The sequence below is a fragment of the Crocodylus porosus genome, unplaced genomic scaffold (genome assembly GCF_001723895.1).
Source record: "Crocodylus porosus isolate Cpor-Errol unplaced genomic scaffold, CroPor_comp1, whole genome shotgun sequence".
In the NCBI taxonomy this organism is placed as follows: domain Eukaryota; kingdom Metazoa; phylum Chordata; order Crocodylia; family Crocodylidae; genus Crocodylus; species Crocodylus porosus.
In genome coordinates, this window is record NW_017728927.1 from 6,357,435 (window position 1) to 6,382,620 (window position 25,186).

General features: G+C 62.2%; 2 protein-coding genes across 3 annotated transcripts in view; one reads left to right on the plus strand and one right to left on the minus strand.

The window, feature by feature from the left end:
- CASKIN1 (CASK interacting protein 1) overlaps positions 1-10,906 on the plus strand; it is a 22,147-nt gene extending 11,241 nt beyond the window's left edge. Inside the window, exons 13-20 of one of the 2 annotated variants that reach the window (XM_019541858.1) lie at positions 59-146; positions 882-979; positions 2,146-2,256; positions 2,568-2,741; positions 3,057-3,195; positions 3,536-5,698; positions 5,821-6,214; positions 9,801-10,906. In XM_019541858.1, the coding sequence (XP_019397403.1) occupies positions 59-146; positions 882-979; positions 2,146-2,256; positions 2,568-2,741; positions 3,057-3,195; positions 3,536-5,698; positions 5,821-6,214; positions 9,801-9,897 (3,264 nt within the window). In that variant the 3' untranslated portion in view covers positions 9,898-10,906. The remainder of the gene's footprint in view (positions 1-58; positions 147-881; positions 980-2,145; positions 2,257-2,567; positions 2,742-3,056; positions 3,196-3,535; positions 5,699-5,820; positions 6,215-9,800) is intronic. The other variant, XM_019541859.1, reaches the window with a different exon arrangement.
- A 4,168-nt stretch (positions 10,907-15,074) lies between these two features.
- TRAF7 (TNF receptor associated factor 7) overlaps positions 15,075-25,186 on the minus strand; it is a 33,338-nt gene continuing 23,226 nt past the window's right edge. Inside the window, exons 10-21 of the mRNA XM_019541860.1 lie at positions 24,607-24,824; positions 24,270-24,343; positions 23,515-23,563; positions 22,678-22,805; positions 20,975-21,057; positions 20,325-20,364; positions 19,639-19,755; positions 18,417-18,539; positions 17,486-17,605; positions 16,955-17,086; positions 16,034-16,153; positions 15,075-15,756 (exon numbers count right to left, since the gene is read on the minus strand). Coding sequence (XP_019397405.1) covers positions 15,742-15,756; positions 16,034-16,153; positions 16,955-17,086; positions 17,486-17,605; positions 18,417-18,539; positions 19,639-19,755; positions 20,325-20,364; positions 20,975-21,057; positions 22,678-22,805; positions 23,515-23,563; positions 24,270-24,343; positions 24,607-24,824 — 1,219 coding nt within the window. The 3' untranslated portion in view covers positions 15,075-15,741. The remainder of the gene's footprint in view (positions 15,757-16,033; positions 16,154-16,954; positions 17,087-17,485; positions 17,606-18,416; positions 18,540-19,638; positions 19,756-20,324; positions 20,365-20,974; positions 21,058-22,677; positions 22,806-23,514; positions 23,564-24,269; positions 24,344-24,606; positions 24,825-25,186) is intronic.

A 25,186-nucleotide genomic window follows, 5' to 3' on the forward strand; every position in this document is an offset into this window, starting at 1 on the left:
GCTCCCCACGGCCCCCCGCTCACCGCTGCTCAGCCCCTGCCCGTCGGTGCCTTTTCAGCTGCTGGCAACCGTCCTCTCGCAGAAGGCGTCGGTGCAGGAGGCGGCCGTGGGCGATGGGCCGGCGAAGGGGCTGGAGTCGCCTGCAGGTGCGTGGCGGGCGGCAGCCCGGGCGCTCGGCGCGGCGCTAGCGCTAAGGCTAACGCTGGCGCTAGCCCCGGCCCAGGCTCCGGCGCGGCCTGGGGCTGCTCAGTGCCGGGAGGAAGACGTGTGCGGGTAAACATGACTCTCTCGCCTTTCGGCTGCTGCCAGCCCTTCTGCTGCTTCGGTTAGTCGGGGCGGGAGGGCTGGGGGGGCAGGGGCTGGCTGGGGGGGGCTCTGTCCACCTGGCAGCCCTCCAGCCCCATGGCGCCCGGCTTTGGGCAGCTGCCCGGGCTTCGTGTTGGCTGAGGGGTGCGGGGAGGACGGGGGGGATTGCTGCCCGTGTCCAGCCACTTCCCTCGCAGACTGCGTCCGGGGCAGGGGGCACGGAGGAGGGGGCGGCGTGGGTCTGGATCCTGTGGCCAGGTCAGGCCAGAGCCCTCCGACCACCGGGGCACTTCCAGTCCCTGCGACGGGATGCCGGGAGCTGTGTGGGTGGTGGGGCTGCCTGGGACCCGCTCCCCGTGGCCCTCCCTGCCCCTCTGCGGAGGAGGGGGATTGCAGGGCAGAGCCCTCCCCTCCCCCAGCCATTGCCAGCGGCCCCCCAGCTCCCTGCGGGCTGTAGCGTGGGATGGATGGAGCTCAGCACCGGGGGAGGAGGTGGAGCCCTGCGACCCCCCTGAGCTGCCGGGCCGGTGCTGCGGGGGTCTCTGCCGACCGCGCTGACCCCTGCTCTGCCGCAGGTTCCTCCCGGAGCCAGAGTGTGGCCAGCTCCCCGTATGCAGCCCAGCCCCCGCCCGAGCAGCAGCTGAAGAAGATGGAGCCCATGTCGGAGGGGAAGGTGAGGCGGGGGGTCGGAGAGCCCCCCATGCCCCGCTTGTGTGCAGCGGCTCGTCACTGGAGAGCTGCAGGCGTCTGCCCGACTCCCAGCCTGCATGGGGGCGGCGCGTGGGTGCCCCACACCTTGCCCCATGCAGGCGGGAGGTGCCCCTCGCTCCCTGCACCCCCAGGGCCTGGTCCCGGGCCCTTTGGGGCCCACACTTGGCCCTGACCCGGCTTGGACTGGCTGCAGGGAGGGCAGGGACATCCGGGCAGCACAGATGACGCTGGGGAGGGCACGCAGGATGTGCCCCCGAGACGGGGACCAGGCTTCCAGCCATGCCTGGCCCTGTCTGCCAGGTGCCCGCGCTCTGCACCCGCCTGTCGGGGAGTGGCCGTGTCCCCACCCTGCTCACCCCGGGCAGCCGGTGAGTCAGCGCCCAAGGCCACGCTGTGAATCATCCTGCAGCCATCTGCCCGCAGCGCTTGCTCACTGGCTGCTGCCCAGGGGATGCACACGGGCACCGCTGCTTCGGTAACTGGATTTGGGGCAAGGCAGCTCCTGCTTTGCTCCCTGGGTCTCGGGGGCCTGGGGAGGAGGTGTGGGGGTGTTTGCATGCGGCGGGGCTCTGTCTTGCTCCTCTGACCCACGATGCCGTGCCAGTGCTCGCAGCCTCCAAGGAGCTGCCGTTGCCCGGGGCTGGTGCAGGTGGCATGGAGAGGGGTACCGGGTGCTGCCCATGCCCCGTGCCGGAGCTGGCATTGCAAGTGCTGGGCTGGGCACGGGGCTCCCTTCCCCGCTCTGCTGCTCGGGGGCGGGAGTCGCACCTCTGACAGCTTCTCTCATTGAGCTGCCACCTGCGCTTCACAGCTCCTCGGTGCCAGAGCGGGGCTGGGCCAGGGTGCAGCTGGTGCCAGCTTTCTCATGCAATATGGGGCTGGACCCCAGCCCTCTCTGCTGCCTCCATCCCTTTGGCCAGCCGTGTTGGCACCCCCTCCCCGAGGCGTGCCCAGCACCCTCCTGGGCCCAGCTCAGCAGCAGCACTCGCTGCCTGGTCTCCCGGCAGCGCCCAGCTGTGCTTGCTAGGAAGCTGCCCAGTGGGAAGGCCTGGGCAGCACATCTGGGTGGGGGCGGCCGGGGGCAGGGCCGCATGCACCAAGCCCCTGATGCCGCCCCCTCGCCCCCAGAGCTCGGAGGCCGTGTACCAGTGGCTGTACAAGTTCCAGCTGCAGCTCTACGCGCCCAACTTCATTAACGCCGGCTACGACATCCCCACCATCAGCCGCATGACGCCGGAGGTGAGGGCAGGCGTGGGGCCAGGAGGCGGCCGGGTGGCTCCAAACCCCCCCACCTCAGTCTTCCACTTTGGGCTGCAGGATCGGTGCCATGCACGCTCGAGCTTGGACGGGGCAGCAAAGCTGGGGGCAGCCGGTCCCGAGGAAAGGGGAGGGTGGTGGGGGGTCTCCAGCCCCCGCGGAGGGGGACTGGGGCCGCCGGGCTGGGTCTCAGCTCCTGGCCTGAGAGAGGTGGGTGACCCCGTGCACGCCGTGGGCCGGCGCCCGGCCAGCCGGTGGCTGCAGGCGGGTGACGGGTCCCCGCCCCGCCCCAGGACCTCACGGCTATCGGCGTGACGAAGCCCGGGCACCGGAAGAAGATCGCCTCGGAGATCAACAGCCTGAACATCCCCGAGTGGCTCCCGGAGTACAAGCCGGTACGGCTCTGCCCGCGGGGCCCGGGCGGTGGGCGCCGGGACCGCGCCGAGCCGGAGGAAACCCCCCTGCCGGTGAGGTCCCCGCAGCTCTGCGGCTCTCTCCCACAGGCCTGGTGCTGGGCCCTGGACACCTGCAGCGGGCCCTGGGCTGGAGGGGCGACGGGGGGCATGGCATGGGGTTGCAGCTGCCAGCATCAGGCAGCGTTGTGGGTTGGCGCAGAGCTCAAAGCCGATGCCCCCCTGCCCCATACCTGCTCTGAGGCGGGGGTGCTGGGGGCAGGGACACGCTGGCGCTGGGCTGGTTGCAGCGCCGCCGGAGGCAGCGATCTCCGCTCGGGCCGGGCGTGCGGTCGTGGCACCCGCTCAGGCTCCGCTCCCCCCTCCCAGGCCAACCTGGCGCTCTGGCTGTCCATGATCGGGCTGTCGCAGTACTACAAGGTGCTGGTGGAGAACGGCTACGAGAACATCGACTTCATCACGGACATCACGTGGGAGGACCTGCAGGAGATTGGCATCACCAAGCTGGGTAAGGCGAGGCCGGGCGGCACCGGTCACTGGAGTCCTCTGCACCAGGGAGACCCTGGCCACGCCGCGGGGTACAGACCGGCAAGATGTGGTGCCAGGGGCTGCTGTGAGAGGACCGGCTTGGCATTTGGCAGTCTCGGGTTTGGCTCCACCACTGAACCCCTGGGCAGCCTTGGGCACCTCACTTGATCTCTGCAAGCCTAGCTCCAAGGGGGATAACCTGCGTCCCGGTCACTCCTCTCTCCCCCCAGCCTGCACCCTTCCCGGTCTGGGCTCCCGGCTGTGTGCACGTGCCCTCTGGTGCTTTCTTACCTCCCCGCTGCCATCTGTCCCCCCCGCAGGCCACCAAAAGAAGCTGATGCTGGCGGTGAAGAAGCTGGCGGAGCTGCAGAAGGCCGAGTACGTCAAGTATGAGTCGGGGACGCTGAAGAAGAAGGCGCCGCAGTCGCTGGATGTGGTGGCCATCGAGTCGCCCCCGCCCGAGAGCGCCGAGTGCCAGTCCCCCAAGATGACCACGTTCCAGGACAGCGAGCTCAGCAGCGAGCTGCAGGTGGCCATGACGGGCACCGGCGAGGCGCCCGACGAGCCCGAGAAGCCGGCCAACCACGTGCCGCACCTCCGGGAGGGCACCGGCTACCGGCCCCCTGCCGCCCGCCACGTGCACCAGAACAGCCTGGGCAGCCGAGCCAAGCACATCAGCAGCTCCCAAGAGCTGCTGGGCGATGAGCCCAAGGGGCCGAGCGCTGCCATGTCCAAGAGCCAGGAGTACCTGACGGAGGAGGGCAAGGAGGGGCCCCCCAGCCTGCCCAAAGAGGTGCGCTCCCTGCGGCATGGGCACCCCGTGAAGAGAGCCAGCGTGCCCCCCGTGCCCGGCAAGCCGCGGCAGTCCTTCCCGCCGTCCGCGGGGCACTTCACCCCGCCCCAGACGCCCACCAAGCCGCGGCCCTCGTCCCCCCAGACCCTGGGCGTGCCGCATGCCACTGCCAAGGTGAAGCCCACGCCCCAGCTGCTGCAGCAGGCCGACCGCCCCATGTCGCCCCGCTCCCTGCCACAGTCGCCCACGCACCGGGGCTTCGCCTACGTCATGCCGCAGCCCGTGGAAGCCGAGGCGGGGCACCCGCCGGGTCCGCTGGCCCAGGCCGTGCCGGTGCTGCCCGTCTCGGTGCCGGTGCTGTGCTTGCCGCCACCCAGCGGGGAGGCGGAGGAGGAGCTGGGCCGGCCGAAGAAGCGGGCGCACAGCCTGAACCGCTACGCCATGTCCGACAGCGAGCAGGAGCGGGACGAGCTGCTGGTGCCGGACGCCGGGCCCTATGCCACGGTGCAGCGGCGCGTGGGCCGCAGCCACTCCGTGCGGGCTCAGTCGGGCGCCGACAAGAACGTCAACCGCAGCCAGTCCTTCGCCGTGCGGCCCAAGAAGAAGGGCCCGCCGCCGCCCCCGCCCAAGCGCTCCAGCTCCGCCATCTCCAGCACCAACATGACCGAGGACTTCAAGGACGGGGAGGCGGGGGACGGCCCCGGCGAGGACGAGGAGATGCCGGAGCCCTACGTGGAGCAGCGGCGGGCCAGCGACTTCGGTGGCAGCGTGGACACGGGTAGCGCGGGCAGCGTGAAGAGCATCGCCGCCATGCTCGAGATGTCCTCCATCGGCGGTGGTGCCCGGGCCTTGGCGCTGCAGAAACCGCCCGGCGCCGGGGGGAAGGGGCCTGACGGCTACTACGTGCCGCCCAGCGCCGTGCACCCTGCCAGCCCCGAGCACGGCCGCGTGGCCACCGTCCTGGCTACAGTCAAGCACAAAGACGCCATCGGGCTGGACGGGGAGGTGGTGAACCGGCGCCGGACCATCAGCGGCCCCGTCACCGGGCTGCTGGCCGCGGCCCGCCGGGAGCGCTCCGGTAGCGTGCAGTCGGATGCGGGGAAGGAGGGCAGCGCCGTGGAGCGGCTGCGGGGCTCCCCCCAGAACAGCTCGTCCGAGAACATCCCCTTCGCCGAAGACGGCAACCTCACCATCAAGCAGCGGCCGCGCGGCCTGGCGCCGGCCAGGGCCGAGGCGGGGGAGGCACTGTCCCCCATGCACCGCCACGGCGACCTGGCCAAGGTGGAAGCCAGCGCCACGCTGAAGAGGCGGATACGGGCCAAGCAGAGCCAGCAGGAGAGCGTCAAGTTCATCCTGACCGAGTCAGACACCGTCAAGCGGCGGCCCAAGACCAAGGACAAGGAGCAGGGCCTGGAGCCGGCCCCGCTCTCCGTCTACCAGAACGGCACCGGCACCATCAAGCGGAGGCCGGCCTCTGAGACGAGCGGCGCCGAGATGCCCGCGCCGCCCCCCCCGACCCCGCCACCGCCTGCCGACGGGCTCGAACACGCGCTGCAGCCAGCGGAGCCCAAGAAGCCCTTCAAGCCACCGGTGTCCCCCAAGCCCGTGTTACCCCAGCAAGCACAGAAGGTCCCCGGGCCGCCCACCCCCACGTCCAAAAAGGTGCCGATCCCCAGCCCTGGCAGCCCAGGTACGTGGCATCCTCGGGTGGGGATGGGGGGTTGTGGGGTGAGCCCCGACTGCCGGGCCCGCTCCTCCCACCTTGAACTGCTGGGAGCGGTGATGCCTCTCACGGCCCTTCTCCTCCCGCAGAGGTGAAGCGGGTCCACGGCACCCCGCCGCCGGTGTCCCCCAAGCCCACCCCGCCGCCGACGGCGCCCAAGCCGGCCAAGCCCCATGCCGCCATCCAGTCGGTGAGTGCGAGCTCCACGCCTGCCCCGTCGCCCGCCAAGCAGCTCGCCCCCACGGCCAAGCCTTCCAGCACGCCGCCCTCGCTCTGCTCCAGCCCTGCCAAGCCGCTCTCGCCCGGCGGGCAGCCCCAGCAGGTGCCCGTCAAGCCGCCGCGCTCCTCCATCGCCGGGCCGTCGGTGGAGAGCGCCAGCACCGAGATGGCGCACCAGAAGCTGGAGGAGACCAGCGCCTCGCTGGCGGCCGCGCTGCAGGCTGTGGAGGAGAAGATCAAGCAGGAGGATGGGCAAGCTGCAGAGTAAGGGCCCCAGGCACTGGGGAGGGGTCCGGGGTCGGCAGGGGCCCCTCTTCTGGGCCGTGCTGCGGGGAGCTCGCACGGACACCCCTGGACCCTGTGGGACATGGCCAAGGCAGAACCCAGCAGGAAAGGCCAGCGAGACCTCTCCCAGCTTGGAGGGTCCCAGGGTTTCTTTCCAGATGTCCCCACAATGGGCTGGGGGGCTCCACGGGATGGATCCTGCATCCAGGGGTGGGTGTCATGGCCTGTGTCTGGGCTGGGGTTTGGTGCCAGTATAGGAAAGTCGGGCTGGAAGGGACCTCACAGAGCCATCTCATCCAGCCCCTGCTCGCGGCGGGGCGTTCCTGCCTAAACCATCTTGGCCAAGGGTCCGTCCGAGCCGCTCGGGAAAGCTTCCAGCCTGTTCTCATGCTTGCCCACCCTCCTGATCGGACCGCTCCTCCTCATCTCCACCCTTACGTTTTCCCTGCTGCGGCTTGAGGCTTTTCCTCCTAGTCCCGTCCCCTGCAGCCACAGAGAAAAGCCCATCTCCAGCCTCTCTGCAGTTACCCTTCAGGTATTTGAAGACTGTTGTCAACCCTCCCCAAAAGCCTGCCCTTCTCTAGCCTACATAACCCTGGTTCATTCAGCTTTTGCTCCTCAGTCTTCCTGATCATTTTTGTCACTCTTTGCTGGATGCTTTCCTACCTGTCCACATCCTGGAGGTGCGGGGCCTAGAGCTGGACACGGTGCTGCAGGTGAGGTGCTGAATACAGCGGAAGAATCACTTCCCTGGGTTTGCACACAAGACTCCTGTGCATTGCACAACCCAGCATACCGGTGGTCTTTTTTGCAACAAGAGCTCACTGTTGGCTGACACCAGTTTATGGCCCACCGTAGTCCCTGGGGCCTTCTCTGCAGCACTGCAGCCCAGCCAGTCTTTCCCCTGTCTGTATTTGTGCATGCAACTATCCTGTCCTGAGTGCAGGGCTTTGCACTTGTCCTTGTTGAATCTCATCTGATTGCACACCGTTTCTCCACTGTATCCAGGTCATCCTGGATCCTAGCCCTGTATCTGCAGCTCTGCCCCACCTGGTGCCATCTGCAGAATTGCTCAGTGTGGACCCAAGTCCATCATCCAGATCATTAATGAAGATGTTGAAGAGGTCCAGGACCAGGACAGACCCCTGGAGACCCCCACTTGATACCTCCTCCCAAGTAGACGTTGAGCCATTGGTGACTACTCGTTGAACGTGATGATCCAACCAGTTCTCTCTCCATCTTCCAGTACTTTAGTCTGTATTGCCTTAGCTTGCTAATGAGTGTCGTGGGAGATGGGGCCGAAAGCCTTGCTCAAGTCAAGATATATCACATCCACTGCTGTCCCTCATCCACAGAGCCTGTCACCTTATCATAGAAGGAAATCAGGTTGGTCGGGCACGACTTGCCCTTGGTGGATCCACGCTGGCTGCTCCTGATCACCTTGTTCTCCTCTAGGTGCTTCCTTGAGGACCTGCTCCATGGTCTTTCCAGGTATCGAGGCCAGACTGACTGGTCTGTAACTCCACGGACCTTCTTCCTTCCTTTTCTTAAAGTTGAGCACTCTGTTCCCCCTTTCCCCAGTCATCCAGGACCTCCCTCGACCTCCACGAGTCCTCAAGGTGCAGAGCCACTGGCTCCGCAATTCTCAGCTAATTCCTCCAGCACCCCAGGGTGCCTCCCGTCCGGCCCTGCTGACTTGAAAGCATCTAGACAGTAATCCCTGCCCTGTTCTTTCGCTCCTCCAGGCTATTTGTCTCCTTCTCTACCCTTGCTGCCAACTGCACTCATCATCTGGTGGCTGACCTCCTTCATAAAGACTGAAGTGAAAAAACAGGGCATTAAATACTTCAGCCTCCTCTGCATTTAGCTACGCTTTCCTTGGTCTTCCTTTTACCTCTGATCTTGTAGGTTCCCTTTTAATTGCCTTTTATGTCCCTTGCCCGGCTGCATCTCAGATTGGGCCGTGTCCCTCCCAGGTGTTTCCCTGCATGCCCGCGCGATGCTCTTGCACTCAGCCCCGGTGCTCTGGCCACGTTTCCACTTGGCTTCCTCCTTTTGAGTCTCTGCTCATTGAAGCGATGGCTGCCCAGCCAGGCTGCTCTCCCGTTCTGTTGCCTGCTCTTCGTCTCCTTGGGAAGGCTTGCTCCTTAACGCAGTCTCTTCAAAGCTGTCCTGCACTGCTTTCCCCCTCCAACTTGTTCCCAGGGGATCCTGAGTTTGCTAGCCTGCTTTTCCAAAGTCCGGTGTCTTTTTTTCTGCTGCTCTCCTTCCTTCCACCCCGGCCATCGAGATCTGGAGCGTTTCGTGATGGCCGTCACCCACGTTACCTTCCCCCGGCACGTTCACCTGTTGGTGAGCTCCGCCTTGTTGGTCTCCAGAAAGCAATCCCCTGCACGCTCTGGGAACGTGCTGCATTGCTTGTGGTCTGCTGGGCTCCCCCCCGCGGCAGATGTCCTGATAATTCAAGTCCCCCGTGAGACCCAGGTCCTGCAGTTGCTTCAAGAAGGCCTTGTCCCCCTTCTCCTCCGGGTTGCGTGGCCGGGAGCGGGCCCCCGTGACATCCCCCTCTGGCGTGTACCCAGAGGCTTTCAGCAGGCCTCCCGCCTGCTTCATACCGTGCCTCTGAGCACGTGGACATCTCCCTTACAGACCTCCTCTTTTTGTGCCCTTGCCTGTCCTTCCTGAGCAAGCGACACCCCTCCATCGCTGTGCTCCTGTCGCACGCACTATCCTGTAATCCCAGGTACTATTCCGCGCTTGCACTGGGAGCCCCGGCTCTTCCTGCTCGGTCCTCCTGCCTCTAGGATTAGGGTATCAGCTTCTCTGGTATCTACCTGATGGGCCTGTCCTTCCCCCGGGGCTTCAGCTGTTGCGGCTCCTTTCTAGGTTTCTATCCCCGGCTGCAGGGGTTCGCCTGCCTCCTGGCCCAGGGAATTGGGGGGGTGATCCAGCGGGACCGAGCCCTGAGTGGCTCGCTGCGGCTTTGGTCCAGCTTGCAAATCATAGAAAATTCAGTTTGGAAGAAAGGTCAGGGGGTCGCATCTAGTGCAACCCCCTGCTCCAAGCAGGACCAGCCCCAGCTACATCATCCCAGGCAAGGCTGTGTGTAGCGGGGCCTTAAAAACCTCCAGGGATGGAGAGTCCAGCACCGCTCTGGGTGACCCGTTAGTGCTTTACTGCCCTCCTAGTGAGAAGGTGTTTCCTAATCTCCATCCTAAACCAGTGAGGGGGGAGCTTCAGTTGAGCTCTCCCAATGGACAGAGGCACCCAGAGTCCGGGCCTGGCACCGTGGAGCTGGCAGAGACCCTGCTTGATTTGGGGCGTGGGAGATGGCGCCTGACAGGGAAGAAGGGGGCTCTGGCCAGGGTGTTTCGGGAGGGGATGAGCCCCATCACAGTGGGGTGCTGGGGGGGGTGGTCTGTGCTGCCCAGAGCCATCACATCCACCCTCCTGTCCACCTGGTGCATCACGCAGCAGGCACCCAGCACCCCGGGGTGCCGCAGGCGGGGGGGCTGTGTTTGGGGTCCCCCCAGCAGTGCTAACGGTACCCCTCCCCTCCCCGCAGCGTGGCGGCAGAGTCGAAGAGCACCGTCAGCATCCTGGATGACATCGGCAGCATGTTCGATGACCTGGCCGACCAGCTGGACGCCATGCTGGAGTGAGGGTGGGCCCGGCGCGCCCCCGCTAACCTCAGGATTCACTGTGGGCACAAGGGCACAACGATCTACCCCCACCCCGCCGCCCCCTGTACAGCCTGCCCGTCCCCCCAGCCTTCGGGGCTTGCACAAAGAAGAAAAGATTACCTCAGGACTGTGCTCACACCGACCGGCACACGCGTTTCCCACCCCCCGAGCCCCGCGGCGCCTGGGAACGGCTGCGGCCAGGCCTGGGTTTGTAGAAGCAAAAAAAACAAACAAAAAACACAAACCGAGCAACCTAAGAGCCCTGCCATGGGGCTTCCTGCCCTGCTGCCCCCCCGCCATGCTGGTCCAGCAGGGATGCACTGCCCAGGCCTGGGGGGGCCCACCCCCAAACCCCGCGCCTGGCGCTGGACATTGCTCCGCTCCTTCCTGCTGTCTCCACGTCCAGTAACACCCCCGAGCCCCCCCAGCATCGCCGTCCGGCCTGTGCCCCCCAGGTCCGTCCCAGTCCATCTGCGTCTCTCTCCCGTGGGCCGCGGCGACTGGGTGCGCGCTGCCGCCTGCGCCGGGGGCTGCCCGGGGGGGGTTGGGGAGTGGGGTTCAAGGGGGGGGTTCGGTCCGCTGCATGCTGCGTGTTCCCCGATGGCGTGTGTCTGTGCTAGCCTGGTGGTGCGCTGTGCCCGTGCGACACTGTGTCGTGGCCGCGTCTGATGTGCCGTTAGTGCTTTCTGTTCGTCTGCTTTCTCTGGGTCTGGAAGCTTTTTTATTTGCGGGGAGGGGGGGTGTCCCAGCCACTGCAGGGTGCCTACTGGGGAGGGCAGATGCGTGGCACGGGGGCACTGGGCCCAGCCCAGCAGCCTTGTGCAGCCCCTTGCACAGACGGGGGTGCTGGTGCCCAGTGTGGGCATCGTGCGGTGCTGCTGCACACTAACAGAGCCTGGTGCTGTGTTGTGGGGGGCCTGGAGGGTAGCTGGGGGCAGGGGGGTTTTCAGGGAGTGGAGGCAGGAGCCTTCCCCCCCACCCCTTAGCAGGGAGGCATGGCTGCAGGGGGCTGGCTGGGCCCTTGCCCACCCAGCCCCAGGCAGGGTCATGGTCTCAGTGTGGAGGGGGTGTTGAGGGCAATAGGTGCAAGGTGTGGGCCTGGAGCTCTGGCCAGGAGGCAGAGGCGGGGTGGAGGGGCAGGATACCGGGGGCGGCCGGGTGGGGCTCCAGGGGCTGGGTGAGTGCCCATGCACAGGCCCCCTCCACCCCAGTCAGGGCAGGCAGAGGGGTGTTTGCAACAGGCTATCCCCCCTGGTCTCTGGCTACTGGCAAGGGGGCGGCAGGGGTCTCTGGCAAGCTGGGGGTTGCAGCATGTGGAGCAGGTCGTGGTGCAAGGGTGGGCGTTGGTGCGCTTGGGCGTGTGGGTCTGGAGAGGCCGGCACAGGCCGGGGGGGCACGGCAGACTGGTGCCTGATGCCCCAGCGTGGTGCTGGCAGCAGCGGGTGGCAGAGGGGTTGGGGCAGGAGCTGGGATACGGATGGGGGTGCAAGGCCCTCCTTCGCCCTCCCCAGTCCCCCCTTGTCTGCCGTGGTCCCAACTTGCCCGAAGCCGGTGAGGGTGAGCGGCTTGGCCCAACAGCTGACCTCCGCGCTGGCTGCTGCGGGGACCTTTTCCCCCGCCGTGAAGCTGCTGGTACTGCAGCAGCGTCGCCCCGTGATGCCGGAGCACCCAGGCAGCCTGAGCCCGCCGTGGCAGCCCTGCTCACGCCAGCCGGGCGCTTCCCACGCTCTGGCCCAGCGGGCGAGGTGCGGGGGCCGTGCCCTGGGCAGGGGGTGCTGGCAGGCTGCAGGGACCCTGAGGCTGGACGTACTCTTGGCACAGAGCAGTGCTGCTGCCCTGCCAGGGCTCCAGGCCCTGCTGGCGCCTCCCCCGACCTGCCCCGCTGGCTTCTGCCTACCAGGGCACGGGGCGCCTCGGTGCTTCCACAGCTCGGGCTTCGTTCTCCACCAGCTCCTGCTGCTGCTGCTTCTCCTTTGCTTCCCAAATCCAGGAGCAAGAGGCCTTTGCGGTGTTCGCTCCCTCGCTCTTGCGCCTTTGCGGGGTTCGCTCCCTCTGACCTCAGCTCTGTGGGCCCCAGGGGTGCCTGGTAGCTCCCTGGATGAGAGGCAGCATCCGGTCACAGGGGCAGGCGCTCGGAGGGCAAAGGGGGCGCAGGCTGGCGTTTTGGGGGGGATCATCACGGCCAGCATTCAGCCTCCACCCACCCGCTGGCAGCAGTGTCCCCCTGCGGGCACTCACTCACAACAAAAACTCTCTCTGCTGAGGACAAGGAGCGATGAGGACCTAATAAGCTATATAAAGAAGTATTAATTTATTGCAAAAGATTTAAGACAGATTTCACCCCCACCCCCACCCCAGAAATTTAAAATAAAAAAAAGGAATAAAAACTTTAACAAATATATATTTAAAAGATTTAAAAAAAAAAACCTATTATCAATTATATATTAAACAGATAAAAAAGAATCAAGAGAGAACTGGATTTTAGCTTGAGAACAACCTATTAGACTCTACTAAGCTGTATGTCTTGTGGCACGATCATTCTAAGAGTAGCACAACTATATGACGATACCTTTGATCTTGTTTGAAGGTATGTGCAAACAGGTTTCTGTTGTTCGTTTTTCCGTTGGACTTCAGCGTAACTTCTTTCTTTTTTTACACCGTTTAAGAACTCAAAGGATGTGCCTTGTTTTCTGAAGGTTTTTGTTATCTCTTCTACCGAGGGTGTTTCATTCCGTTGGGTGTCTTCAGGTTTCGGTTCTTCCTTTTTCTGGTATTCGTTTGGTGTGCGTGTGCGCGTGTGTGTTTGCGCGTGTGTCCGTGTGTATTCCAGGGAATGCACAGCTGTATATTCATGTATAAACAGGATTTCGAGTCTGGTTCCTTGCTTGAAGTCTGACGAATGCATTTTTGCTTGTGGTTTCCAAACAAAGTGTCGACGTGATCTTTTTCTTGAGCAGTACAACCTGGTCTCTCTCTCTCTCTTTCCCTCTCTCTCCCGTTGTGTTTGCTGATCCAAAATGTGTTTGGCACAACTTTGAAATTTCTTACAAAAATAAAAAAAAGAAAAGAAAAAAAAAGACTTGCAAAAAAAAAAAAAAAAAAAAAATGGAAAGGAAAAAAAAAAAGAATAAAACAACCCGCCTGAAAATATCTGTTGTAAAGAAAAAAAATATATGTATCTAAAAAAAAAAATCCATAAAGTTCTACATGATGGATATATACATATATATATATTTTTTATGATTAAGTTATGGACTCTGTATTGTATTCCCATTCTGTCGGATCTATGCATCTTGGTGCTTTTCCCTGCTCTTCTGTGCTTAGGTTCCACCTATATTAGTCTTACTATAACTATTCTGACTAGTCGATGGCGCGTGGTGCTGTGAAGAAGTTTGCTCCTATAAAAAGTCTGGCAACAAATATTTAAAGTAAAAAACAAAAAAAGAAAAAAAAAGAAATAAACCGACATCTCATGTTGCTGCCACCGATATTGTGAGTGATTGTAAATGAGGAACCACAACCAGGGGATTTTTTTTTAAGTGGCGGATGAAAACCAAGCCTCCGGTGCATCCCGCGCCCCTGAAGCACCTAGCTGTCCCTGGCTGGGGGCTGGGCCCTTCCACCCTTTGCATCAGGCCTGCGGCAGACAGCGACTCGCAATGAATGTCTGCAAAGCTGCATCATCCCAGGGCCTGGTTTCTCCCCCAAAGCTCTGCTCTGAGCCTGCTGGAGATGGGGGTTTATGGGGAGCAGTGTCTTACCTACTCCGCTGTCCGCGATGCAGCGCAGGTGCTGAGATGCTGTACGACTGTCCTTCTCACGGCCGAGTTGTCCAGGGTCTCCTGAGGGTGTGCTCTCGAGGGAAGAGGCGGAGGGGTCCTTGTCCAGCATCCATGCACTACATCGTGCCAGGGCACCGGCTCCCTGCGGGTTAGGTCTGGACCTGGGTGCCCAGGCTGGCACGGCTACACGAGCGACGTCCCTGGCAGTAGTGAGCAGCCACCAGGCATGTACAGGACCGTTTGCTGCTTTGCTGCTAGTGGTGTCCCTGGACTGACACGCGAAGGGGAAGATGCAGCGGGAGCCTCCCCACCTCTCCAGCGCTGGCCCTTGGCCCTGCTGAGCCCTTGCACCCCGTTATTGTAGCAGCTTCTCTGCAGGTGCAACCCCCCGCTGCTTTAGTGCCAGCCCAGTGCTGGCGTTGGCGTGCGCTGCACCAGGGGAGGGTAGAGCCGATGGGGAGGCTACAGCCAGGGAGCCCAGGTGCCTGAGCGCCCCACTTAGCCTGGTTAGCACAGCAGTGGGAGCCTGGGCCTTCCTGGGTGGGAAGACGGGGGAATTTCCAGGGGCAGAGAAAAGCAGTGGTGTGGACATGAGGGGATATCCACCCCAGGAGGGGTGGTGTGGGGGTGGCTCCTGTGGCAGGAGTACCCAATGCTCATAGCCAGTGCTTGCCCTCCCGGCCTGGCAGAAGAGAAGGGCACTGCCCCGGACAGGTCCAGCATTGCTCGGCTGCCAAGGTCACGTCTCCCTGTGGGCCCAGCCTGGAAGAGACCCTGGGAGAGTGGAGCTCAAGCCCTGTGGTTTGCAAGGCCAGGCCACTGCCTCCAGCTTGCTGGCTGCTGCCTTAGGTGTGATGCTGCCCTGTGGCAAAGGCAGCTCCCTGGCCTCAGGCCTGGTGGGGAAGCCAGGCTCCCCATGAGGGGGCTGGTGCCAGCGGGGCTTTCCCCCCCTCCCAAGGCAGTGTTACTGCACGTGGGCTGGACCCGGTGCAGGGCTGCGGGCTGTTTCACCCTCTAAGACAGTGGTCTCCACACTGGGGTGCGCACACCCAGGGAGTGCCCATGACGCACCATTAGGGTGCAGGAAGAACATATTAGACCTTCTACTTACATTTATATAAATATACATATCTGGGGGGATGTGCTCAAAAGTTTTTTACTGATAGGGGTGCGCATCCAAAAAAGTTTGGAGACCACTGCTCTAAGAGACCACCCGTGTTTGACTGCAGATGGGTCATGTGCAGCTTTCAGCTGGGGCAGGACCTCTGTGCCCCCATGCACTCGCCCCCCAGGAGCTCGGTCTCCCACTCCATGCAGCTGCCCCTGCCCCGAACGCCTGGAGAAGCCCTGGCAATGACGTGCACTCGCCCAGACTGACGCTTTGCCCTTTTATTGTCAAGGAGGAGATAACCAAATCTATATTACAATCTTAAAAACCGTACAAAACGTGAGTAAAAACGCAACAAAGGCTTGGCTGCGGAGGCTGCCGCGACGGGGTGGCCCGGTGGGCAGGGGCTAGCAAGGGGTGTAGAAATCGTACCTGGACACACAAGGACAACTCCTCTCCCGAGGTCAAAGAGCTGGTCTTGGCAGTAAATTAAATCCGGGGGGTGGGGGGACAGGAACGGACACGGCTGACCTTCGGCAGTGAAGCCGGCGCCCCAGCACTCTCCTTCCTTGACAGACCAGATTCAGGCAGGCGTGGGTGAGCCTGGCAGTCCCAGGACTGGCCGAGAACTGCGTGGCGCCTCCTTGCAGGGCCAGGCCTCTCAGCCCCAGGGCTCAGCCCCTCTGGACCAGGGGCTGGGATCAGCTCCTGGGACGCTGTGCAGAGCCTGGCCCGGGGCCACACAGCCCTGAGAACAGCCCTTCAGGTGCTGACAGGCTGCAGTCTGGGCTTTGCGGAGGGTGATGGGGGGCATGGGCGGCAGCCGGCGAGGGGGGAGCTGCAGCAGCGGTTTGTAGTGGTGTTGTCATCCAGGAGGCCGGGAGGGAGGGGTTTTTGGTCGTTCAGTGTGCAGGACTAACGCAGCTGCTCCTGTTAGCACGTCCAGACCTGCCAGGGCCAGGGAGGGAGTCCGGATCAGACGGAGGTGAGGGCGCCGCTCCCCGCCCCACTCCCATCCTTGCCCCCCTGCCAGGCACTGCCATCCTGGGAGGGCAGAGGACCAGGGAGCTCTCAGCCGGGTCAGGACTTGCTGCCCCCAGGCGCTCCCTTGAGAGGACAGGCACGGCTGGGCAGTGTGTCCCCGGCCCTGCCTGGTGCCTGTCCTGCCCTGGCCGCGGGATGTGTGGCTGACATGCAGGTGCCCTCCGCCCCCCGTGGGACCCACCTTAACCGTGCTGTCCACGGCCCCGGAGAAGAGGCGGCCCCGGGAGACAGCGAGGGCTGTCACACTGCCCTGGTGGCGCAGCAGCGTCTGCGTGCAGATCATGTTGTCCATGCTCCACACCTAAAGCATATGCAGGGGAGGGTTATTGATGCTAGGCCCGGTGCCGGGGACTGCCAAGGAGAGGTGCTACAGTGGAGGATGATACCCGCGCCCAGTGCCAGGGACCAGCTGCTCTCCCGCACCCGCCAGAGCAGGGGACGCTTGCACTGGACAACTGGCACCAGCCAGGGGCATGAACAGAAGGCCTGAGCCACTGTGCATTAGCGCTCTGGCCCTTCTGTGGGCCTGAAGGCCCCACAATGAGCCCAGACCAGTCCCCCCCGTGCTGTCAGGGCACCCAGACACAGGCTGGGAATGCTGAGCCTTGCCCAGGGAAGGCATGATGCCAAGAGTGGAGCCTTGCCCAAGGGAGGCATGATGCCAAACCTGGCTCCCACAGCCCGGGCTTCTGCCACGGATGCTCAACTTGAACCCACAGGGGTGGATTCTTGTCTGGGAGAAAGGCTTTTTCCACCCTGCTGAGACCGAGCAGCAACACCGCAGCAAAGGGCTCCAGGCATTTCAGGGGCATGGGGGGCTCCTACGTCTAGGCAGATGGGGGGCAGCCAGACCTGCTTTCCAGGCAGAGCCAAAGGACTCGCGATCAGTGAAGCATCAGGACTGGAAGGAAGTGAGCCCTGAGCCACCAAGCAAGCTCCTTGCCTTAAAGCTGGCTTGGAACTGGTGGGCGAATGCACCGGGAGCTGGCTCCCATGCACCCTCCACCTCGGCTCCCCCCCATGAACTGCATTTCCGGCACCTGCCAGCCCAGGGCAGGACTCAGACCCAAGGCACCTAGGAAGCCCCCGCCCCAGCACGTACCCTGAGAGACCGGTCATAGGAGGCGCTGAAGACTTTGGTCTGGTCGGGTGTGGAGATGACAGCCAGGGCATACACCGTACCCACATGCCCAGTCAGCGTCCGCACCTGCTCCTTGGACTCGATATCCCAGACCTGTGAGACGAGGGAGATGGCTCAGAGCCCGGCGCAACACATGGGGGAGCCCAGTACAGGCCAGGCAGGGTCTGAGAAGGGTCCAGCACATGCGTGGGGATGGGAAGACAAGTCTCCAGCACCAAAGGTTGCATGGCTGGTGGGTCATGCACCAGGCAAGAGGGATGAGACAAAGAGATGGAGCACAGTGCCATTGGGACTGCCAGTGATGGCACTCAGGGATGAACACTGCTGGGGACAAGGAAGGGAAACCCTCCTGCTACTAGCCAGTGCTGGAGAGAGCACCCTGGGCTGGACTAACCCATAGTCCTTTGGCTCTGAGGAGCTGCCCAACAGGCTCAGCAGGGGCCAAGAGCAGGCTGCTGGTCCAGCCCCGTTCACGCCCTGCCATGTCCTTACGTGGATGAGGTTTTCGTAGGTGCCACACACGATGTGGTGGTTTGTCACAGCGATGGAGTAGACGCTGCCCCCCGACGTCTGTAGCACGTGGACGCACTCCAGGTTCCGGATGTCCCAGATCTGCAAAAGCCAACGGGACGGGCATGAGGGTCCCTGGGCTGTGGCAGCCCCACTCCAGAGGGGCAGATGGGCATGTGTCACCACACCAAACTGCTCTTGGTGCTGAGGGAGCCCACTGACAGCCAGGGGCCCCTGCCCTGCTGTAGGGCCCACTGGGGCTCTTCACCCTGCCACCTTTCCTGCTCCTCTCTCCATGTGCCAGCCTGGCTGCGGGAGCCGGTCACAGTGCTGCATCTGAGTCACCCATTGCAGGATCTCAGGCCAGGGCTGCTTAGTGCTCTCCAGAAACAGCAGGCCCAGGGTAGGGACCACCTGTTTCTGGAGCCTAGGTGTGAAGGGGCCCTTTGGATGCTGCGTGTATCATGTGTGCACACACACACATGTGCACACACCAGGGGACAGTACAAGGGGCAGGCAGCAGGAGACTGTAGGGGATTTGATCAGCATGGAGGGGCAGCCCTCCGTCCCTCCAGTGCAGTCCAGGTGACGAGAGCAGAGCTGCTCAGCGCAGGCCCGGGTTATTCTGGGAGCAGAGCGCGGATCTCTGCAGTCCAGAGAGCAACCCGTTCCCCTTATCAGCTCAGCTGCCAGAGCAGCTACAAGCCTGGCTATGAGCCGTGCTTCTCGGTTCCTGTCACACAGCAGCTGCACGGGCCCCTGGGCAAACGCCGGTGTACTAGCGAGGCAGCTGGGGAGCCCGGCTCCAAGGCTTGCTGCTGCCTGGGACTTTGCTTGCCCAGTGCCGGCAGGCCCCTCTGCTAAGACCCCGCATGCCTTCTGGGAGGGACATGAGCCACTGGGGAGCACGCACCTTGATTGTCTGGTATGACCCGCTGTAGAGATAGTTCTGCGAGGCCACGAGCGCTCGCACCCAGTGGTTCAGACCCGTCAGCTCCTTCTTCAGCTTCAGCTCAGTGCCGACAATGTCCCAGACCTGTGGCAGGTGCACTCACTTAGTGGGGCCAAGGCGGATCAGCTCCTGCCCCCCCTGCAGCCCGAGCCCCAAAACAGGCTTCTTCCCAAAGTGGGGACCGTGCTGATACCCCACAGGTCTGAGGCTGGTGGGAGAAGACACCCACTGGAGCTTTGCTCACTCGGACAAAGCCCGAACCACTGACTTTGGGTTGGAAGCACATTCCCAGAGCCCCAAAGGTGTCTGTCTGGGAAACCTGTGCTGCCACTGCAGAGATGCAGCCCATGCCAGAGAGGGAGCAACACAGAGCACACCCCACTGCCCGACACTCTGGGGCTCCATGCAAGGGACTGGGAGTGCCCTGACTGCACACACCCCACAAAACGACGGATGGAGCAGTGCGCAGGGGGTGGCACAGATGGACGCGTGACAGGAGGAACGGCCATCTGACTCACAACAGCCTCACAACCTGCTCTACTCAGGCAGCAGAGGGGCGAGGTCTCGGGTTTAATGCCTGAATGCCGGCTCTGCCCAACTCTCAGTGCTGCACGGCCTGGAGTCCCGAAGCCCGTGATGAACATCAGGGCCTGTGGCAGCCCTGGGGAGGTCGATTGGTGCACAGGAAGGGCAGAGCCCAGTCAAGCACCCTGCGATGCCAGGAGCTGGCAGCTGAGCTGCATGCAGAGCCCGGGCACCAGCCAGTGTGGTAACGAGTGATGTCTGGGCCTGAGCTGAGGCCCCTCAGGGGCCCTGACTGCCAGGGTATGAAAACCAGGTCGGACTCACAAACCCCTGGCCAGCTTGACAATCGTGGACCCCGAGCCCAGCTCCCTGCTGTCAGTCACTGGCACCCAGCCCCGAATGGGCACGTGTGCTTGCGAACACATGCCCAGACCCTGATGCCCACAGTCGCAGGCAGGAGAGGCCGTTAGAACCAGACAGATAAGACCTGTAGCTTACAGGCCTTTGCTTTCAGGCCTTCACCAGGAAACAGCAGCCCAGCTACTGGAGGGTCTGTCCCCAGGCAGGCCCCACAGGGAGCACTGCCAGGGTGCTAAGAGAAACAAGGATCCCCCCTGCACCCCGCATCCCATCACTGCAGTGCCTCCCCGGCCTCCACCTTGATGGCTTTGAGGGAGCCGCTGAACAGCATGTTGTGTGAGGAGACCAGCGTGCAGACGGGATTGTCGTGGGCTCGGATGGTGTTCACCTTCTGCAGGGTTTGGATATCCCAGACCTGCCAAAAGGGGAATCAGGCAGTTAGGGGCTGGGCTGCCCCAGGGCTGAACCCTCTGCCCCCTCCCAGCTTTGGCTTCCTGCCCTGGAGAAACCAGCAGCAGGAAACTCTGTGAAACAGCACGGGCGGCTGCGATGAGGGATTTGCTCTGTGGTGCCAAGCGACAGCTAGCAGCGTGCCCTGGCTATCTGGGTCTGCCTGTCTGTGGCTCCATCGTGGGGTCTGAGGTCCTCCCCACTCTCCTGACCTGGATGCTACCCCAAGATAGTCTTTGGCCATGACAGAGCAGAGCCAGGAAAGCCCTGGCCAGTGAGAGATGGGTGTTGAGACCAGGCTTGCCGTGGCTGGTCACGGGGCACCCACACACACACGGGACCCTTGGAGAAGACCACACCCAACTCCCTGTTAGCATAAAAACGCCAGCACACATAGGGAAGAGTGTCTCCCTGGGCCCCGTGGGTGTCAGGCTATCTGCCATGTGCTCCAGCCTGGGGCCATCCTACACCCTTCCCGTCTGGGCTCCTAAACGGAGCAGCACTGGGGCAGGGGGTGGGGGACCCGGTACTCACAATGATGGTGCAGTCCGCCGAGCCGCTGTACAACCTGTTCCTGTGACACCGCAAGGCAAGGAGAGCCTGTCAGCAAGGTGGAGTTCACACTGGCAGAGTAAAGGGGGCTGCAGGGTGCCAAGAACCTGCCATTTCCCCCTTGTCACCCCCCTCAGGTGAAGTTGACCCCTCCCAAGGCGGGATGCTGCCCTACTGGACAAGCCAGCCCCTAGCACAGTCTCCGTACAGCCCACAGGGCACATGCCCTCCCTGCCCAGCCCACTCCAATCTCAGTGCGCAGGGGGCAGGAGCTGCGGGCTGGGCCATCCTGTCTGCCCAGCGAGAACCCAGTGCTTCGCCCCACCCCTGCCGACACAAGGCCCTGAGTGCTGGCAGCATCCTTTAGGCGTGATGGCGGGGCAGCAGCCAGGGGCATGGGGGCCAGGAGGAAGGGGCATCTTCCTTACGGGCCTTTTCCCACTTGGCTCTCTAAAAGGAGGTCTCTGGGATTCCTAAACATCGGGTACATACAGGGCACACCCTAAACATAGGGTGCATACAGGAGCCAGGCCCCAGCATGTGTGGGCACACGGGAGGCTGGAAGGGTATTAATGTCCCCCCTATCTTGCTTGCAGCACAGACCCCAGGCGCAGAAGGACCGAGGCGCTCACCCCTGAATGCAGAGAGCTAGTACAATTCCATCGTGACCCTCCAAGGTCTTTTGGCACTTGTACGTGGTACAGGTATCCCACACCTAACAGGAAACAGAAGGGAGCAGAGCATCACGTGCCTGCCCCAGCAGCCCAGCAGGAAGGCAGCTGGGCTGCGAGAGCAGGAAGCAGCTGTGCACTCTGCACCTGCTTTCCCATCTCTTGGGCAGAGAGATAAGTGGGTCTAGGAAAGGAAACGTCACGCTGAGGGTCACCATGAGCTTCTGAGGGACACCGAACAGTGGAACGAGGCTCCTGCAACCGCCTCAAATGCCCCCGCCACCATCCTCGGGCAGGACAAGACAAAAATACAGCCTGCTGGAGACTGGGCTACGAGACTCCAAGGCAACCCCAGGCAGAGGAGCCCTGCCCTCTCGGGGGTGGTGGGAGCCTACAAGAGATGAGCCTGGCTCTGTGAGTGGAAGAGACACTGCAGGACAGCTGCTGAGGGGCCTGTGCATTCAACATGTCCCTGCTCCTGCCCCTGCTCCTGAACACAGAGCCAGGGAGTGAGACCCCTGCACGGCAGCACTGGTGGCTCCAGGCAGTGGAGGGCAGGTCTGAAATTAGGTGCTGTACCTAGAGCGAAGGATGAAAGAGCCCAGAGTCCAGGCTTCCCCAGCCCCAGGGGCCTGAAGCTCGTGCCACTTCCCAGGTAGCAAAGTATCCCCACCCCATCTGTGAGGGAAGGAGGTAAGTACTGCTACTGCCTTCTTTTGGGGCAGGGGGAAATGAGCCTCAGCCACTGCCACAGAGGCTGTCAGTGGTGCTAGAAGCTCCCAGCAGTTGTGGAAGTCAAGGGAACCAAGGGGAGAAAGAAAAGGAAGTCAGGCCCTAAGCAGGCAGGCCCAGAGCCCTGCTTTAGCACCGGCCCTGCTCCCAGCAGCTGGGATACTACAACTGGTGTCCCCCTTGCCATTGTGAAGAGCGAGCTCCCACCCGAGCAGAGCAAAGCTCTCTCCTGCACATGGGACAGGGCAGCGGGAAGCAGAGGACAATTTCCCTCCAGTCAAAGGGTCCATATGAATTCTGAACAGGCAGGTCTGCTCTCTCCCATAAAAAAATCAATAATCCAAATGTAGCAAAGATGAGACCATGACAGCTGTGGTTTCCGTAGGGCCTACAGCAGGTGGCCGGGCCCTGCAAGTCTCGCCAACCCCCATCCATCACTCCTCAGCGATCAGGGGCCAGAGATGGTACCAATTAGAAGGACTGCTTTCATTGTCCAGGAGCAGCCCCGTCAGTTGGCTCTTTTGAAAACAGGAGGAGGAAAAACCAACAATGCTGCAGTGGGAAACGGGTGTATTTTACAGGGGAAATTTTTTTTTTTCTAAATGGGTTTCAGCCACAATGGAAAAGAGAGGCTCAGAGCTGGAAAGACTCAGAGGTGGAAAGCCAGCACAGGGAGGAGCCGAGCGGCCAGAGCGAAGGTATACTCACAGGGTGACAGGACACCCCCTGGAGCTGGATTAACACAACCAGTGTTTTCTTGCTGATAACCCGGAAAATGCTCCTTGCCTAGTTGTGCTAGGAAGGAGCCCTGGAAGACAGAACTGACCCGGTCAGCTTGGAGGCAGGGCGGGAAGGCAACCCTGGCTCAGACCTGAAGCTGGGGGCTGCGCAGTGCCCACGTACACAGACAAGCATACACGCAGGGCACCTACCTTAATGGTTTTGTCTGAAGAGCCACTGAAAAGCAAGTCTCCAATGGAGTAAACGCACAGACACCACACGGGGCCCTGGTGTCCCACAAAAGTGCCCTTGCACTTGAAGATCTGCTGAGGATCGTAGGCTGTGGGATGAGAAGAGGCAGGGTGGGGTTAGGGAACCATGAGGCACAGTGGAGACCTGAAGGCTGACCTGGTGCTCTAAGACCTGGAGCTGCACCTGGCAGGCACCACTGGACGGTGGAGTATCACAGGCCCTTGTATTGTACCCAGCTCCCCCCGTGCGAGTCCCAATAACTTGCCCTAGCTAAAGCCTTTCTTCCCGAAGGCACCTGGGCTGGATCCAGAGACACAGCAATGGAGAAATTCCCTGCCCCGCCTCAGCTGCACGTAGTGGGCTGAATCACCCTGGCTGTTACAAACGTGCAATCATCTCCATGCCATCTGCCTGGCCGCCCCTTTCAGCCCCCGAGCAACTTGCCCTTTCTCCTCTAGGTTACAAAGCCCTGTCGCACCACTGTCCCCCCAGGCTCTGATGTGGTCTCACAGTCGTTTTTCACGTAAGCTGAGCAGGTTGAGCTCTTGAAGCATCTTGCTCTCCCCTCCCAGCCCTCACATCCTCTGTGGCCTCTCCTGCACCCCCGCAGTCTTTTGGAGACGGATGCTGGTGCAGCCTGTGGCTCTGCTGGGGTCTGCCTGCCAGGAGCACAGCCTGGCAGACCCTCTGCGAGTCACTGGCTACTCTCTGCACCCTACCCCTTCCTACAGCATCCGCCGTGGAGTCCCAAGGCCAGGCCTAGCGGCAGGGGGAGAAAAGGGCAGGCACATACTCACAGCCCAGGATCCCCATGTTGAGCCGAGCGTTGATGTGTGAGAGCTCGTCCTGGAAGACAAACCACATGCATTAGGAGGGAGAGGGTCTCCTCTCGGCTGCCCCAGTCCTGCTGCTGTCACGTGCCCCCTTCAAACTCTTCAGCCTCCAGGCAGCGTTCTCCTGGCCCAGGGCAGGGCAGCGCTTCCTGTTAGTGCTCAGCCTTGGGCACCTTCTCCGGGAAGAAGGTCACAGGAAGCAAGGGGGTCCCTGATCAGGGCTGACTACATGGGTGTCTCCAGGGTAGAACCTCTACCAGCTTAGCGGGGTCCAGGTCAGGGTGGAAACACCTTCCACAAGGCAGCCTCATTTCCCTCCCATTTGCAGGGTTCCTACAGTGAGCACTGGGTAGAGGAGCTACTGCACCCTGGGGAGTCTGAGCTTACAACCCCAACTATGCCTGAAAACTCTGGCCCACCCCCAGGCACTCCCCAGACCAGCTGCGGAAGAGCTGAGCAGCAGCCATCAGAAGCCACTGGAATGGCTTAGCAAAGGCAGATAGCTGGTGGCATCCTCCACCCAATGCTAGATGCCAGCTGTACCCCGAAGCCCCGTGTGTTTTGTGCACCCTGGAGCCCAACCTGGGTGCAGCCAGTCACACTGGGGTGGGATAGAGCAGATGAGAACAAGTCTTGCTCTGCTGAACCCTGGTGACTGCCCAGCACAGCCGGCGGTTAGCCCCCCTGGATCAGCACGGTTAGCCCAGCAGCCAGCTCACGTTTAGCATGGAGGCATCCCTGCGGAACTCCATCAGGTCCTCACTCAGCTTGCTCTGGTTCTCATCCAGCACATCTAGGGTGACAAAGGCAGGCCAGTCACCCCCAAGATTGCCAAGCCAGGACATGGGCTATCCTGGGACATGGGCGCTGACTAGGGATGGCCCCATTAAACCAGGAAGGCAGTCCAGAAAATCCCCTCCCAAAGATGTCTCTGACCTCCAGGGGTCTGCCCTGGCTGTGAATGCAGGAGCAACGGGGAATTAAAACCCCCTACTGGAGCTGCCAGCATCCCCCCAGGGCTTGACAAGGGGCCCAAAGCCTGCCTGGGAGACTCACCAAACTTGAGCTCGAGGTTTTTCTCCAGCTGGTCGATCTTCTCTGAGAGCTTGCCCAGCATGGAGCGCAAGAAGGCGATCTCCTGGTCCTTTTGCGCCATAGCCACCTGCATCTCGTGGAAGCGGTCATCCGTCTGCTGCAGGAACTCCTTCAGGCCCTCGAACTTGCACATCTCCAGGTGTGTCTCGTACGTGTCTTGGTTCCCAATGAATGTGCACCTGGAGGGAGGGGATGAGAGGGCTCTGCTGGGGTGTGGGACACAGGATGGGGGGGGATATACTGCCTTTCTGGCTTCAGAACAGAGGGGAGCTTAGAATAATTGGGATCCCTTGAGCCCCACCCCGTCACTCCCCTTTGTCCGTAGGGAGCAAGGGCACTACGTGTGGTCCAGCACTTCTACTACGGGCAGTGACTCCCTCATCACACACAAAAGGCCCCCCGTACATACAGGATGAGGCTGCGGCTGTCCCTGCTGGTGTGCTGGCCCAGCAATGACCCTCCTGTCCAGGAAGGTATGAGAACAAGCAGCACTTCAGCAGGATTTGGAGGCTGATGGCTCTATGGGTGCTTGGTAAAGGTC